This window comes from Nanorana parkeri, unplaced genomic scaffold (assembly GCF_000935625.1).
Source record: "Nanorana parkeri isolate BGI_ZX_2015 unplaced genomic scaffold, ASM93562v1 scaffold49, whole genome shotgun sequence".
Taxonomy (NCBI): domain Eukaryota; kingdom Metazoa; phylum Chordata; class Amphibia; order Anura; family Dicroglossidae; genus Nanorana; species Nanorana parkeri.
Window position 1 is genome coordinate 962,437 of NW_017306317.1, and position 17,523 is coordinate 979,959.

At 43.2% G+C, this 17,523-nt stretch overlaps 1 protein-coding gene across 1 annotated transcript in view; it reads left to right on the top strand.

Moving 5' to 3' along the window:
• Positions 1-17,523, top strand: part of CUNH5orf22 (chromosome unknown C5orf22 homolog) — a 49,575-nt gene that overhangs the window by 2,392 nt on the left and 29,660 nt on the right. The window contains exon 2 of the mRNA XM_018573989.1: positions 5,022-5,167. Coding sequence (XP_018429491.1) covers positions 5,022-5,167 — 146 coding nt within the window. The remainder of the gene's footprint in view (positions 1-5,021; positions 5,168-17,523) is intronic.

Genomic DNA, 17,523 nt, shown 5'->3' on the forward strand with positions numbered 1-17,523 from the left:
GAGGGAGGAGAGACAGCCAGGAGAGCAAGGAAAGACAGCCAGGAGAGTGAGGAGAGACAGCCAGGAGAGCGAGGAGAGACAGCCAGGAGGATGAGCGAGGAGAGACTGCCAGGAGGATGAGCGAGGAGAGACAGCCAGGAGGATGAGCGAGGCGAGACAGCCAGGAGGATGAGCGAGGAGAGACAGCCAGGAGGATGAGCGAGGAGTCGCGACCCTATGTTCAATGGGTCAGTGGGACCGCATGCCTTCCACTTTTCTAGGTGAAAGGCCCCTCTGCCTCCCCCTATTGCAGCACTGTTAGTTCTCACACCAAGCAGTTATTCAAAATATGCTGCCCAGCGCCGAGTGTCAGCTTGAGATAGGATAAGGCTATGGCCGCGAGGGAGCTCCATCCATATGTGCAGTGCTTACAGCTCCCTCACGTGTCTTATAGAGGTGCCTGGACCAGAGTGACATCACATTCTGGCTCCCGGCACCCCTACAGGGTGTGCATGGGAGCTGTACATATGGATAGAGCTCTGTCACAGCACAGCAACCCACACTGAGGATCCACTCCAGTTCTCGTAAGGTAGGGAGACTGGGAGGAACTTAAAAAAAAATGGAAACATTTTGGAGTGTGTATGTGTGTGAGAATGTGGTTGTGTATGTATGTCAGTGTTTTTGGGGGACATCATTCTGACAGTCAATGGCCAGCCTGGGTGTAAAGAACAGCAGATACACTCCAGCTAGTATAGTTTTGTGTTGTTATGGTCCTAATTCCCCGAATCCTCTTACAGACAACCTTGTGGTATAAAGGAACTGTTTATCATTATTATGCTTATTTAGATTTAAATGTGTTTTTTTATGTTGTAAAGCACTTTGTACATTTTTTTGAAGTGCTGTATGAATAAAGTTTGTCTTTGTACGTGACCAGGTAGAGTCTTTGTGCCCTGTACTACGGAGATGAATGTATTTGGTTGTGTTAACATTCCCTCCAGAACCCACGCTGTCATATTAGTATTGGCAATTCTAACATATTGCCCCATGGGCCACCAAGCAGGATTCTGGCTATAGCCAAGCCGGTGGGAACAAGAAATGGACTTACCCCGCTTTGTCACCCTCCACGCCCCTGTTGCAGATGTGGGCAGGTACTCTACCCACATCTATGTCACTTATATTTTACTGCAACTTACCAACAAGGATGTGAAGGAGCAGGCAGATCATGGTGTGCTTAACGTGACACTAAACTCAGGAGTTGCATCTTAAAAATGCATTCAACTACCTTAACTATTAACAAAAATGGATACACATCAGTACACACAGCGATGCAGAATAATGCCATCAGCTATACAGGACTACAAATCTCATCAATACACACAGCGATGCAGAATAATGCCATCAGCTATACAGGACTATAAATCGCATCAATACACACAGCGATGCAGAATAATGCCATCAGCTATACAGGACTATAAATCTCATCAGTACACACAGCGATGCAGAATAATGCCATCAGCTATACAGGACTACAAATCTCATCAGTACACACAGCGATGCAGAATAATGCCATCAGCTATACAGGACTGCAAATCTTATCAGTACACACAGCGATGCAGAATAATGCCGTCAGCTATACAGGACTACAAATCTCATCAATACACACAGAAAGCTAAATAATGCCATCAGCTATACAGGACTACAAATCTCATCAATACACACAGCGATGCAGAATAATGGCTTCAGCTATACAGGACTACAAATCTCATCAATACACACAGCGATGCAGAATAATGCCATCAGCCATACAGGACTACAAATTCCAGCCAGGCCGCCAGCAATATAAACAGCAATTACAGTATAGAGCAATGCCATCAGCTATACAGGACTACAAATCTCATCAATACACACAGAAAGCTAAATAATGCCATCAGCTATACAGGACTACAAATCTCATCAATACACACAGCAAAGCAAAATAATGCCGTCAGCTATACAGGACTTCAAATCTCATCAATACACACAGCGATGGAAAATAATGCCGTCAGCTATACAGGACTACAAATCTCATCAATACACACAGTGATGCAGAATAATGTCATCAGCTATACAGGACTACAAATTCCAGCCAGGCCGCCAGCAATATAAACAGCATTTACAGTATACAGCAATTTTAAGTTACATGCTTTAAAAAAAAAAAAAAAAATCTTAGCGTTCTTCTCTTGATTTTTGTAGAGTAATACAGGGAGACTGGCCGACGAGAGGTTCTTTTTCCTTGTTTTGGGCACGCAGGTGGCAGCACTGACAGGTGCACTGATCTGGGAATGGAGCAATCCGCACAGGCAGGGCCCTATGAAGTCCAGAACAACACGTTGATGATTGGTTTCCGCAGCACCGATATTCCTCAGCAGCAGCCGAAAAAAAGAAAACTAGTCCCCTCTCTCTCATGCTGTCAGTTCAGCAGGGAGGGCCGGGAAGGAATGGATTCGGGAGCACCTGACCTGGGGACTGGTAGCTTTTGGTTACTAGAGACCTCTCTGTCCCACGGGGCTCGGTCAGGCCAGAGGAGCAGAGGGAAAAAAGTGCGGTAGACTGTCGAGGAGACTGCCTGCAACTGTGGCCCAGTTCCTAACCGGCCCCGGATGTTGAGGACCCCTGCTTTACAACACACACGGGGACCATGGGGAACAAAAATAGCCAAACCCAGAAGGAAGGACAATGTCACTATGAATTCATGAAGGATTTGAGGATCTACAGCTGAGTGATACACAAATAAGATACATTTTTGTTAATAGTTAAGGTACTTGAATGTATTTTTATTCTTAAAGTGTCACTTTAAGAATGTAGGAGCAGACAGATCATGATGTGCTTACATCTCCTTTGCACAGAAGCGTACTATTGCTTCTTGCACCCCAGTGTAGTTGTATAAGTGTCCCTGTTGCCCAAGTCATCCCCACCACTGACCTTCTGGTCCTTGCTGTGTGTTGTACAGGCACACGGGCATAATAAAATACTGACATCTGCACACAAACATTTTTCTATGTTATACATATTTAGTAAGTTACCTTAAAATGACATTAAAGTCAGATTTCCCCCCCCCCCCCCTTCCCAATCCTGCTGTAGGGACTTACCTTAAATGATGCCTCTTGATTGGATCATCTTCTTCCCTGTCCTTTTCTGCTGTCCCTCCAGCGCTGGTGCGGGTCTCCGATCCAGCGCTGACTCCTCTGTCCTCTTCTCTGACGTCCCACGGAGTCTGTGTGGGTGCACGCTGCTCCGTAGACTTACCTTGTGTCTCTCCTGGTCTCCCGGCCGAACATCTGAAGTGCGCCCGCCCCAAGATGCTTTGTGGCCGCCCAAGAAGACTCTTCAGATGTTCGGACGAGAGCGTGCGGCGAAGACACAGGTAAGTTTTTAAAAGTTTTTTTTAATGTTTTTGCATATATCTGCTGCTTGCTAGATATATGCAAAAGCCGATGAGGGGTTAATAATCCTTTAGGGCCTGTTCACATGATATCAGGTCCAGATCAGGTGCGGATCTGCAGACGCGGTGCTACTGATGCAGTGCATTTTGGCCGTGTTTTTGATGCGTTCCAGTTTAAAAAATATATATATATATTTGCTGGAGTGGGGCTGTCAGTATGTTAGCTGCAGTGCAGTGCCTTTTTGACGCGTTTTGCGTTTCCGGTCCGTTTCCTGACCGGACAATATGTGACATGCAGTATTTTTTCTGTCGTAACCTGAACGGACTGCGCACGTGAGAACTGTAGCCCATAAAACAAATAGGGATACATTGGGATGCATTTTTAATGCAGGAGCGTACGGATCAGGTCAGCACAGTAAACGGACGTCGTGTGAACAGGCCCTGAATCAGGCACAAACCTTATCACTTACCCTACAACCCAGTGCAGCTTCACAAGTGGCACCCTAGTAGAAATGGGCAACATTCATTTAACAAGGGCAGTAATATTTCCACACTTTCACTGCAGGTTTAACTTTGGTTGTGGAATCACAGTACTGAAGTCAGAGGGTAAACATGACAGCTATGCAATTAGCGTTTTTAGAGAAGTCAACAATGGCAGCCTTTTTTTGTGACAGGTTTACTCCAGTCAAGCAGCTAAATGCACTAATGAAGTACGTACGTGAGCTGTTTTACCTGCCAAACAATATGTTTTCCATCCAGTCCTGAGATTAGCACATCTATGCCACACAGCATAGCCCTGTCTAACAGGATAGAGGGCCCGATCTTTCTATGCTTCAGTTTAAAGGAGAAGTATTGGGAGAGTAAAATGTACTCTTCCGAATATTTAGAGCAGGCGTGTGATACTGCAGGCGTCACATGCTGGCTCCATAGCTTGAGAGCTGAGCGATTGCAATCTGCTGATGGCTTCTTCATGCAGAGAGCAGTGACTGTCAGTCATGGCTCCCTGCAGGGATTCTCCCCTACCTTCAGTGCTGACTCTGGCTCTAGAAAGAGCAAAAAGCAGGCAGTAACCCGCCAGATGCTGAGTTGAGTCACAGGAGTACATTAGTAAACATACTCCTTTGACCCAAAAGAGGACTAAAAACAAAGATTTGGCTTTAGTTCTCATTTAACTTTCACTCAGAGGTCTCGTCCCCCCTTCTTCTGTGACTGGACAGTGAAAGAGAAGCGGCAGAGTAAGAAGCTCATCTCTTGCTCACGCTGCTCTCTCCTTTTATTAGCATGCTCCTTGCACTTTAAAACAACTGATTGACTTGTGTTGTCTCTCCAACCCACAGTCTGGGTTCTGATGTGCAGGGATTGCAAGAGGCCGATACCAAGTTAGGTTCAGGTTTACACTTCTTCCATCAATACATGATATAGACTATTGATCAGAAATCTGCATTCATTTGTGTGTATTTTACATCTGCCTGGAGTTCAACTTTAAACAAGCACCACAAGGTCAGAACCCCTCCCTTTTTGTATAATAACAATAATAGTACACTGTATGCATGCTGTTTGCTTCTGTTGCCAGCAGATCTATAAAAGCACTTGTGTGTTCTGTATTTTTTGCCCTATGCAGGTACTGCCTTTTATCTATCGGGCTATCGGATCAAGACACCTCCCTGCCAAGAACATCAGCTTCATTCATTTTGATTCTCACCCCGATCTTCTGATACCAGTGAATATGCCTGCAGATACTGTGTTCGACAAAGAAGCCTTGTTTAGGTAAGGCCATTGTATGTAGCTTGGTTTTGCAGATTCCTTTAGTTGTATGTAGATGTACATGTGGGCTATTGTGAAACTTGAAGATTTCTCCACTTAGGCCCCGTTCACAATGAGCGATTTATCGCGTGGTAATTCCCGCGATATCGCGGCTATTTACCACGCAATATCGCTCTCCAATGGTTGGCAATGGGGCAAAGGGTCCTGCTGTCGCGGGTCGTGCGTCGCTACAGCAGGACCCTTTTTGGAGCGGATTTTGCCGCGATTCTAGCATGCTCAATGCAAGCATTTGCGCGATATTGCGCAAAATGCAAATTGCGCGACAAACGCGCGATTTACCAATCGCGCAGTGTGAATGGGGCCTAAGAAGAATAATCCTAGGTAATACCCAGTCAATGCATATTTTTTTATGAGGACCTTTTAACCCTTTCGCTGCACATGTTAAATGCACATTCTAGATGTGAAGATTACTTAAAAGAGAACTTTGCGGTAACCTTTTTATCCCATAGTTCTCTTTAGGATCACGGGAGGACATATACTAACCTCCTCCCGTGACCCAAAGCTCAGTATATAGCGGGCTATTGCCCGAGATATACTGAGACCGCCGCAGCTGGGACAGATCCTGACAATACCGTTGAGATCCACCAGCTGGCTGATTGACAGTGGGCTCTGCCTATCTAGAGGCAGAGTCAGCTGTGCCCCCCCCCCCCCTCTCTGTTTCTTCACTCAGCGCTGGAGGATCAGAGAGGAAAGGGGGGGAATCCCTGTGGGAAGCGGTGACTGACAGTCACGGCTCTCTGCAGGAAGATGATTGTCTCTTGTGTGTTTTTGCTCACTTCCCGATCTATAGAGTCAACATGTGACAGTTTCAATGTCACTCACCTCAAAGTTCTCCTTTTTAAAGCTCATAACTTTTCAGATTGTAAGCCCTCAGGGGCAGGGTCCTCCTTACCATCTTGTCTTGATTTGTACTTTAACTGTAATGTCTTCCTTATATTGTAAAGCGCTGCGCAAACTGTTGGCGCTATATAAATACTATGTAATAATAATAACTTGAAGTTATACTCACCTGATACTCCTAGCTGGCCGGCTGTGACAGCACTCTCTCCTGCCTGTCTCTTCCTCCGCTGAAGCAGTGGAATGTTCCTCGGCATCCTCACGCTCTATACACTGTTTGTAGAACTTGATGATTTATTGGTTCTTAGACTGCAGCAGCGGAGGGGGAGAGAAGCTCTAGGGAATGGTGTAAGAGCTAGCCGGCTCAGAGGATCGGGTGAGTATAACTTTACTTTCTTCTCTAGACCAAAATGAGTACTTAAGCGTTGCAGTGCGGGGGTAGCCCCACTGCAAGGGATAATAATAGTTTTCCTGAAAGTCTTCTTTAAGACCCCCCAGACTACCATGTTTTCTGAAAGCAGAGTAGAATTACATGAGGGCAGTTGCCCTTTTTTTTGTGGATATTCCCACAACTGTTTATCTAACCCACATTTTCAGTAAGAAATAATATTTAATTTTTAAGGCATAAGGCACAATGTTGTTATTAGTTAGGGTAACTGAATGCATTTTTAAGATTTAACTCCTGAGTTTAGTGTCACTTTAAATTAGTTTTAGTGCACATGGACAGAATATATGGTAAAATATAAAAAAGGTGAGGTTGTGCTGAGGAACTTGATACCAAACGTGTCAAGCTTCAAAATGGCACGCTCGCGTGAAAAGGCCAAGAACTTTGACACCCAATGTTATCCATAGACAAAGCTTGAAAAGTCTTTGCAGGCCATCTGAGTTATTGGTAAAGCAGGCCCTAGAATTATTGCTCTCATTCTGGCATGCGCAGCGATTCCCAACATGTATGGTGCAATCTACATTTTTATACTTAGGAGCAGACAACGTGTGTTTGCGTTCATAAGTACGACAGGGCAGGAGACACAAACTGCTGCACTTTGTCGTAAGCCATTTAAGGGGAATGTTTGTGTTTTTATTATGTTTAGGGCCAAAAAAGAATACATTTTTGTTTTTTTTTTATCTGGTAAATGTGACATATTGCATAAGAGTGTTTTATTTTTATTATTTCTAGCCAGCAGGTGGAGCTGTAGCCTTTCTCATGCTCACCAGAGTAAGAGGTATACGCAAAAACGCTCATCCCCATAATTAGAGCCGACGTGTGACACTAAAGCTGTCACACTTCGGCTCTATAGATTGAGAACTGAGCGATCACATACCGCTGATCCTTCAGTTCCCGATCTTCTCCTTGCAGAGAGCGGTTACTGTCAGTACCGCTCCCCTCTCTGATCCTCCAGCTCTGACTGGACGGACTAGGGAGTGGATGGCCACAACTGGCTCTGCCCCCAGTGGTCAATTAGGTTGCGGGGTGGATCCCGACAATATTGTTGGGATCTTTGCTGACTTCAGCATGGTTCTGCGCTGTCAGCATATAGTGCACAATAGCCCGCTATATACTGAGTTTTGGGTCACAGGAGAACATTAGTACCGTATTTGCCGGCGTATAAGGCGACCCCCTAATTTTCCACTTAAAACATAGGTTTTGGGATATACTCGTCATATAAGACTACCCCACTTCCGAGGCAACACCAAAAACATCATGGATGTATGTGCGGTAATACTGTATGTACGGTAGCTTCAGCTACATGCAGTATACCGCGCTGAGCCAATCACGGCGAGCAATGTATTCTATTAATGAATACAAAGCCTGCTCGGATTGGCAGAGGTTGTGTACATCGCTCGCCGTGATTTGACTCAGCGTGGTATACTGTATGTAGCCAAAGCTACCGTACATACAGTATTACCGCACATCCAGCGGGCTGACAGATTAGGGACATTCGTTTTGGGCCAGCTTGGCCCAAACGAACTAAAGGTATAGATTGAATACCCCACGTATAAGACGACCCCCGATTTTCAGGGGATGTTTTTAAGTATAAAAAGTAGTCTTATACGCCAGCATATCAGAGGAATGACTCACTCATTCTCCCTCACCCCTTTTCTATGGGGGCTCTTTATGGCTCACCAGCATCTTTCTTATAGAGAAGAACAGTATAAAATTACAAAGCTGCTGCTGTGCTCTGTCTATAGAAAATCCAGAATTGCCTCAAAACTTGAGTCACGAGTACAACCTGCATGTAATATTCATTTGTTAAATTAACAATATTTTAAAATAGTAAACATGTTTAAACTAGAGCTGCAGCTAACGATTATTATCAAAAATCGATTAGTTAGCCGATTATTAAGTTCAATTAATCGGATAAAAAAAAAAAAAACATCTTAAAAAATGGCTCCAGTGATGGGACTACTAGTTTTGTATTGATGAGGCGGGGAGGAGGTGTGGAGTGAATGCGGGTTGGCGGGTCTGGCAGCGGCGAGCGTGAGGTGGGGAGGAGGTGCGGCGCGCAGCTATCAGAGGCCGATTAATCGATGATTGAAAAAGTTGACAACTTTTTCAATCATCAATTATTATCGATTATGTCGATTAGTTATTGCAGCCCTAGTTTTAACCAGTTTAAAATCTATCACATTTAGGCAAAAGTGCCCCAGAACCATTGTAGTTTTCCTTCAAACAGCATTTTGAAATTGCTGACTGAGCGGGGCCTGAAGCTTTGCATTACCAATACAGTCATTTACATATGGTCTTGCCCAGCATTGCTCAACCCTTTTTTATGTGTAGCCCACCAGTATCTAGTTATCTTTCAGGGTCAATGAAACAATGTGGTTGCCTTTGCAGTGTTGTAAATATAAAATATTTGTTCTTAACATCTGGCTGCCCCAAAGAGCATAAGGCCCCGTTCACATTGAGCGAATTATCGCGCGGTAATTCCAGCGATATCGCAGCTATTTACCACGCGATATCGCTCTACAATGCTTGGCAATGGGGCAAAGGGTCCTGCTGTCGCGGGTCGTGCGTCGCTACAGCAGGACCCTTTTTGGAGCGGATTTTGCCGCGATTCCAGCTTGCTCAATATCGCACAAAATGCAAATTGCGTGACAAACGCGCGATTTGCAAATTGCGCAGTGTGAATGGGGCCTAAAAGTAGCCAGAAAACCTTAAATTCAATCAAAGACAGAAGTTAAACAACAGCAGTTATTCAAGCAAACAAAGTTGTGTTAAATAATGTTTTTGTTTAGGAAATCTACCCCCTTTTTCTTGGGTTTAGATACATGTTAACATATGTGTAACAATCACAAGCTGGCCTTTTCCAACAGCAATCCAGAATGAGAAGAATCTTTAGCCATGGTGGAAAATGGATCTTTTGAAAACCTTATCTCACCTACATGTAGAGGTACTTGTCTGTCCCTGCAGGTGTCAGGGCGCTGGAACCCAACATGGGTATATGAAGCTATCCCGCTCACAAGAAACCCCCCGAAGACAAAGTAGGCGCATGGACATTGGTGGTATTGGTATAGTCACACTCAAGCATAAATCAAATTTAAGTCTGTCAGTGTTTCTAAAGCCACTTTTGGATACAGGGGTTATTGCTGTCTGTCTCCAGCTGGGGAGATTCACTCTCTCTGTTTGCCCCGATTACAAAATTTACAGAACGAAAAAGTGACGAGAAATCTCTCAATTTACAGTTACCACCAGAACAGGAGGTGATGAGAAATCTTCCATCTTCCATAGGGGACACCTATTCCAGTTACAACCGTCTAAGAGGGGATTTTTCACTCATATTGGGAATGTTTCATCTCACTTCCTTTCTAGGCAATCACCCAATTTTCTGCCTCTATGCTAAACAGCGTGAATGAAGGAATCTGCATGCAGTTACTATTCGGGTGCCAATTTTCCATCTGGCTCCTTCGATTTTTTTAAATTGACTTATGTGGAGCAGGTTAGTTCTGATAGGGCCACCTATGGCTCCAATTTGGGCCGATTCAGCAGGATTCAACCTAAATTTGAGCCACGTATGACACTCTTAAAGGGTCTATTCACCTTTCGGTACATTTCCCCAAAAATCCCTCATGCATCCTCAGTAACTTACAAACCATTGTTTAGTTCTGTTTCGGCTTCTCTCATGGTCTCACAGCACTGAGTTTCAACTGCTGCTGCTACAGAGGGGGAGAGCACACTGCACATGCGCAGTGTTTGAACAAATCACATCGCTCGTTCTTTCTGCGTTGGGGGTGTGCTTCTATCATCTGGGGCATCCTGCAGGTTAGGCAGGACATAGGAGGGTTGCTCCTCAAGGAGTTCTTGCAAACATGCTGCATTTTTCCACAGTACACTGGACCACACCGAAGGTCACCACAGCGCAGTACTCCGGGCTGCTGTATAGGGACATAAATGTAGTGTACAATTTGTACACTCCAAATAATGTTAAAAAAGTAAACAGTGATGTGCTGTCTTAGCCACCGACCCGAGCTCTTAGGACACAGCCTTTAGGTATGACATATTTTAGCAGGCAAGTTAGTTGGAATTGGGCCCTAAAATACACTATCCCCATTGCTTAAAACAAGCAAAGAACACTGCAGCTGTCATATGCCGGCTCTATACCGATAGCTGAGCAATCATGAACTGCTGATTAGACACCTCCTCGATCTCTTCTCCCTGCAGGGATTCCTCTATATGTTCCTCCAGTGCTCATAGGAGGGACAGCCAGTGGAGGGACAGGCACTGTTTGCTATGGCTCTAGAGAGGCAGAGCCAGCTGTCAATCATGCAGCAGGGTGGATCCCGACAATATTGTTGGGATCCCTCCCGGCTGCAGCATGGCATTGCAGTGTCAGCATATAGTGGGCAGTAGCCCGCTGTCTGCTGACTTATGGTCACAGGAGTACATTAGTAAATGTGCTCCTGTGACCAAAAAGAGAAGTAAAGTAAAAAATGTAGGGCTTTGCTTCTCTTTTAAGCATTTCAAGTGTATTTCCAGTTAATTTGAGAGTTTGTTGTGTGTTATTCACAAAGCATTCTAAAAAATAACTTCGAAAAAAAAGTAGATGTTTTCTTACAGCAGGCAAGGTGGCTGATCACAGGTGTCTCTCAGCCCCTTCATAGTGATCTATCCTAATTGAAAGACTTATCTGATAAGCTTCAATTAACATGGAATGGGCAAGTCATCTCAGACCCCTCACAGCCCCTCCTAACATTAGAGAAGTAAGAAGAAATTATAACCCTTAAAACCCTAAAAGCAAGAAGCATTTTTTAAATTTTTTGTTTTTTAGCTAATGCCATGTGAATGGAACTATCTAATAAATATAAAATTGTTGTTATCCCCAATTGGCCTTACAAAGTGGAAATACACTTTAAAATACTTTATTTTCCTGTGCTGTAACCTGCAATTTACGTTGGTAGCAGGGTATCTTTTATCTATATTGTATCATCTCACTAGCTATTAAGCAAGTTGACAGAGTCAATGTAGTAATATATCTTCCTGGCCGCTAATGGCCAATATGCAATAACAAGTATGTTTTAAATTGAGCATGTAAACATGTAAATTGTAAGGTAAACACTTCAATAAAAATTACAAATAAGTGTTCAGTGAAAATACGCTATGACGGTATGCTAAGCAGTGCTTCTCTAGCAGGAGCAATCTCCTCAGTGCACATCTAATTTTAACCCATATCATGCCTCCTGCCAAAAATAAAAGCCTACCATAGAAAAAGGTTCAGCCATCCTTTGTATATTTCTCAGAAGTAACTGCTCTTATGCAGACACACACAAATCTGTACTCATAGGTTGCCATGGCAACATATTGCTATTCAGAAATTCAGCAGGCAGGTCTAATCTCAAATAGATTGAAAGGCGCAAAAAAGAGGAAATAAATGTTTCCATATTGATTTTAGCATTCTTGGCACATCTGCCAAATACCAGATATTCTTGTGTGTTGTTATTTTTTAAGAAAACTTGAGAAACAACTGACACCCAGCAGTCCAAAATATTGCTCACCAGTCAGTTTGTGGCCGCAATAGGGCTCATTCACAGCAGAAGGCCAAAAAATGGCCGGCGCAGCCCCAGCACAAGACAAGGCAATTTGTCTTGTCATGGATGGACACTGTATAAAGGATGGACACCGGCACTCCAAGGCAAGTCCAGTACGTCTAATTTTTTGTTGATCACTTGTTTGCCTGATGAAGGGGACGCTGGGAGCCTTGCCTTGGAGTGCCAGTGTCCATCCTTTACCTATAATCTAACGGAAGCCACCCATTGACACCTGTTGCACCCACCTCCTATCTGATGGAGCAGCGGCTCTGAGTGTGATGGGTACACGGACTGTATACGGATGGACACTATTCACGCTACCGAGTTGTGGTGGAAGATGGTGGTGTGTGCTGACAAAAGGCATGCAGTACTTTTTTTCAGTGCTGCGGGATGTGGCGCCTCTCACTAAAAACATAAAGTGCACAGCTCACCCCTATCATGCGTCCTCGTAATCCACATTCAGTGCACGGATGACTCTCTGATGGAGTGATAGGTTCAAGAAATGTAGAACCAGCACACGTTGATCTTCCAAGAAATTCAAACTTTATTCCACTTGCATCCATACAAAGAACAACCGCTGACGTGTTTCTGTCTTAGTCATGACTAAGTGCGAGTAAGGCAGAAACACATCAGCGGTTGTTCTTTTTATAGATGCAAGTGGAAAAACGTTTGAATTTCTTTGTAAGATCAGCGTGTGCTGGTTCTACATTTTTTGCGACGCCTCACACCCTTCTGTGCCCGTAGAACTCAATGAAATAAAGTGTGATGTGCTTGGATTGACAAATTATCACTGTGCCGGTCACCGCACACCAGCTGCTGTACATGGGCCCTTAGAAACCATTGCAACCCTGAAGAAAAAAAGTGATTGTGAAGGTCGATGGGCTAAGTATAAAGATGTCTGTGAAGGTTTTCATTCATCCAGGTCATGATATATCTGTAGAAAAAAATGTCTTCAAGAAAAAATACAGCAAGTCCAGTTGCCTTGACGTATTTTTTTACAGATATAAGTATAAAGATGAATTTCTAGTGGTGCAGTTATTTTTATAGGAAGTTGTAACTATCTAGATGTTTGTAACTTTTTTTTTTTTTTTTGTACTCGTCTTGCCTATGTAGAGTTGATTTAAAATACAGAATATAAAAAAGTAAGGATCAGATAAATATACAGTATAGGTGACAGAAAATCCTTCAAATAGATTTTCAACATAATTTTTTTTCAAGACCTTACTGCCTAAAAAAAGACCCAAGAAACGCCACTATTAATAATCTAGACATTTGATAAATGATATTACTTATTCTGACCCTTCTTGAAAATGAGAAAGTACCATGTCCTAAAAGATATTTATTTTCATAACACTGTTTAGTATTATAATACTCCTTTCAGTGTCTACAGTTTCCTCCTCAAAGTGTAATTAAACCCTCATTTGTTTTTGCATATATCTTCTGATATATGCAAAACAATTTAAAAAAAAAAACTTTTTCAAAGGGTTAATATTTTCCTGTGTCTCCGCCGCACACTCCCATCCGAACATCTGAAAATTTATCAGGCGGCCGCAAAGGATCCTGGGGGCAGGCGCATGTGAAGTTCAGATGTTCCGCCTGGAGACGAGGAGAGACACAAGGTAAGTCTATGGAGCAGCGTGCACCCACACAGACTCAGTGGGACATCAGAGAAGAGGACAACAGAGGAGTCAGCGTTGGATCGGAGACGCGCACCAGCACTGGAGGGACCGCTAAAAACTACAGGAAAGAAGATGATCGGATTAAGAGGCATCATTTAAGGTAAGTCCTTACATTAGCACTGTGGGGGGGTAAAAACACCTTGTGATTAATTTATCACAAGGTGTTTTTACCATTAGGACAAATGAATGCTAATTCCTAGGTTGCTGCACATTGCTGTATAGAAAGATATTGTTGCTAGATATATTTTGTGTAGTTCTTCTATATTTTGAGCTTTGTCTTAAGTTTAGCTATTTCGTGCAGCCATAGGAATTTGTTAAAACGCGGAAACAAACTTTGTAAGCAAGCATGTCCCATGGCGGGTGCAATCTTCTTTTACATTACTTTCTTCAGTCCTGTTGTGAAAGTCATTGTGTGAAGCAGCAGGACGATCATCAAAACGGACGTTTATACAAAAAAACACCAAATTGTTACAGCGCGTTTAAAAACAAGTTGTTTGAAGTACTGATGTTTAAGAGTTGTACTGGTGGGGCACTGCGTGGTAACTGCTGTTTGCAAACGCGGTACAAGTCGTCTTCGATCTACAAGGACCCACCTCATGGCGCTGTGAATTCACGGCTTTGTATATAATATTTAGTACCTGAGGGGGCCACCAAAATAATCAAGAGTTATTAAAAGTCTCAGCGCACACAGTAACTTGTGTGAGGGTTCCCAAAGAGCAAAAATGGTAAGTGTGGTGTTATTGTGTTATACCTACAGTTATGGCAACATGCACTCATAGTTAGGATTCTCCAGGCTATTCTAATGAATTGTATAAATGTTGTCTTTTTAAACTGGAGAATCAGAAACAAGATCTGTGATGACGATATATTGGCAAATCCCTTAAAGACAAAAGTTGTGATATCTGCCTCTTTTTTTTTCTAGCACCCTGTAGTAGCCACCATTCTGATCTCACATTGACACTAAACTCAGGAGTTAAATCATAAAATGCATTCAAGTACCTTAACTATTAACAAAAATGAATCTTATTTGTGTATCACTCAGCTGTAGATCCTCAAATCATCTCTGAATTGGTGCTGACACTGTCCTTCCTTTTGGAGGGTGGCTACTTTTGTTACCCATGGCCCCTGTGTGTTGTAGAATAGCCACCGCTCCAAGCTCGCTCCTAGCGATAGACTATAATCTCAATACAAATGAGTAAACTAAATGTGAGATTGTAGTCCATCACAGGAGCGAGCTTGGTGCAGTGACTACTTGGCAACACACACAGGGATCATGGGGAACAAAAGTAGCCACCCTCCAGAAGGAAGGACAGTGTCAGCACCAATTGAGAGATGATTTGAGGATCTACAGCTGAATTTTACACAAATAAATTACACTTTTGTTAATAGCTAAGGTACTTGAATATATTTTTAGGATTTAACTCTTGAGTGTAGTGTCATTTTAAGTAGGGGGTTGTGGGAAGTTCTGTTTACTCTAATAAACCCTGTTTATACAGGGATGATCTACAGTAACCCCTTTAGCTGCTCCTCCCTCTTTGTATGAGCCTGTTCTGGCGCTCAGGCTGCACACAATCTGTTTGGAGTGGCAATTCAGCCAGCCGCCCACAGAGGACACCAGATGTTCCTCTTCGCCTCTGGTCTCGGCGGCTCTGGTAAGTCCCGGTGCGCAGCTTTGTACTGTATATCCGGGACTCACAAGTTTAATGAACAGGGACTGCTGATGCTTGTAGTGCCCTCACACACAGGACACCTGGACTGTAATATAATGGACAGGGACTGCTGACACTTGTAGTGCCCTCAAGCACAGGACACCTGGACTGTAATATAATGGACAAGGACTGCTGACACTTGTAGTGCCCTCACACAAAGGACTCCTAGACTGTAATATAATGGATAAGGACTGCTGACACTTGCAGTGCCCTCACACAAAGGACTCCTAGACTGTAATATAATGGACAGGGACTGCCAACACTTCTAGTGCCCTCACACACAGGGCACTTGTACTGCAATATAATGGACAAGGACTGCTGACACTTTTAGTGCCCTCACACACAGGACACCTGGGCTGTAATATAATGGACAAGGCCTGCTGACACTTGTGGTGCTCTCACACACAGGACACCAGGGCTGTCATATAATGATTATATAATGATTATGTTCTGTTTAAGCTCACTATCTACTTTTGTTTGTTGATTGCATAAAGTATGTTTAGGTCTGTCTTCTAAGTTGCTATCAATAAAGACCTTATTTAAATACTTAAAAAAAAAAAAAACATTTCAACACCCCTGTTATACTGTGTCCGGAGAACACTGTCCTAACAAAGTGTTAAAGACTTAGAAGCATTGTATGTTAATAAGAATAAGCTCAGTCTGTCACTCTACTTTTACCTTTAAACTGCTCAGAGTAGCTTAAAATCTGCACATAGGCCTTCACCAAAGATACATCTAAAAAGGTAGAAAAGTATTTTTAGGTATGCTGCCTGAATAGGAACACATAACAAATATATAGAGGGGTGGTTCTTCAAAGTACAATACTTCCAAACATAGCAGCACTACCGGAAACAGAACCAGACTTTACTAGTGTAAGCTAAAATATGGACATGTCCAAGTAGAGAATGCTAAATCAAAGGGAGCATTATTGGAAAGACTTTGAAATCTGAGTCTTCTTTATTGATTTTATTACATGGAAGTGTAAGGCCCATGTCACGTTGGCAAACCTTGCAGCAGCAATTTGTAACTGCTAAAGCGCTCTCTCTTTGTTTTCTTATCTATGCTTGAAGGATAATTAAACCCTCTTGGGTGTTTTGCATGTATCTACTGATAGCAAACATTTAAAAAAGTTACCAAAAAGGTTAAAACCTACCTGTGTCTCCGCCGCAGGCTCCCGTCCGAAGATCTGAAGATTCTCGGGCAGCCGCAAATGATGATGGGGCGGGCGCAGTAGAGATCTTCGGCCGGGAGAAGAGGAGAGACACAAGGTAAGTAAATGCAAGCAGAAAGAAGGGGCTTGTGTTCCTACCTGGAGATCCGACTGGTTATAGTTGCCCTGATTCGATTTGCATAGTAGCTTACTTTATCCGATCCATGACCAAAATAGACTTGTACAAAAAAACAGAAAATTTAACCCGATAAAGGATAACGGGTTAAGTAGCGGTCAAATTAAGGATCCATGATGTCCTGACGAAGCCCCGTACAATGGGAGGGGCTTCGTCAGGACAGAGAAGAAAAAAAGAGAAGAAAAAGTCAGGCGTTTGGTTAATCAAAGAAAATCCAGTAATAGTCTGCCTGTAGTGAAGTTTCCCTCCCCACAAACAGTAGGAATTACCACACCTCACCGCTCTCATTAGAGCAATTCACTGTGGACACATTGGAAGGAGTTAACTGCACATACGGCTAGACCAAAGCCAGTGACATTTAATACTAAATAACAGGAGAACTTATCTTCAAATAATAACCAGGCAACAGAAGACAACATAATCTGGAAGTAAAGTGATAATAAATCTTTCCGAAATAAGAAGAAATTGACACAAGAAACAACATATTAACAGACAACATCTTTAATATATTTGATATAATCCACGGAAAGCAGAGGAAATCAATACCACAAGCACTGACCTGTCCAGAATCTTTTACTATAGCCAAGTAGGGAAACTAGAAGATAATCTCCTTTCCCCTCATTTTCTCCTCCTCATCCTCCACGGTCGGGACCATTCCCTCGGTCCTTGCAGTTCACGCAGGTTGACATACATATGGGAATTGA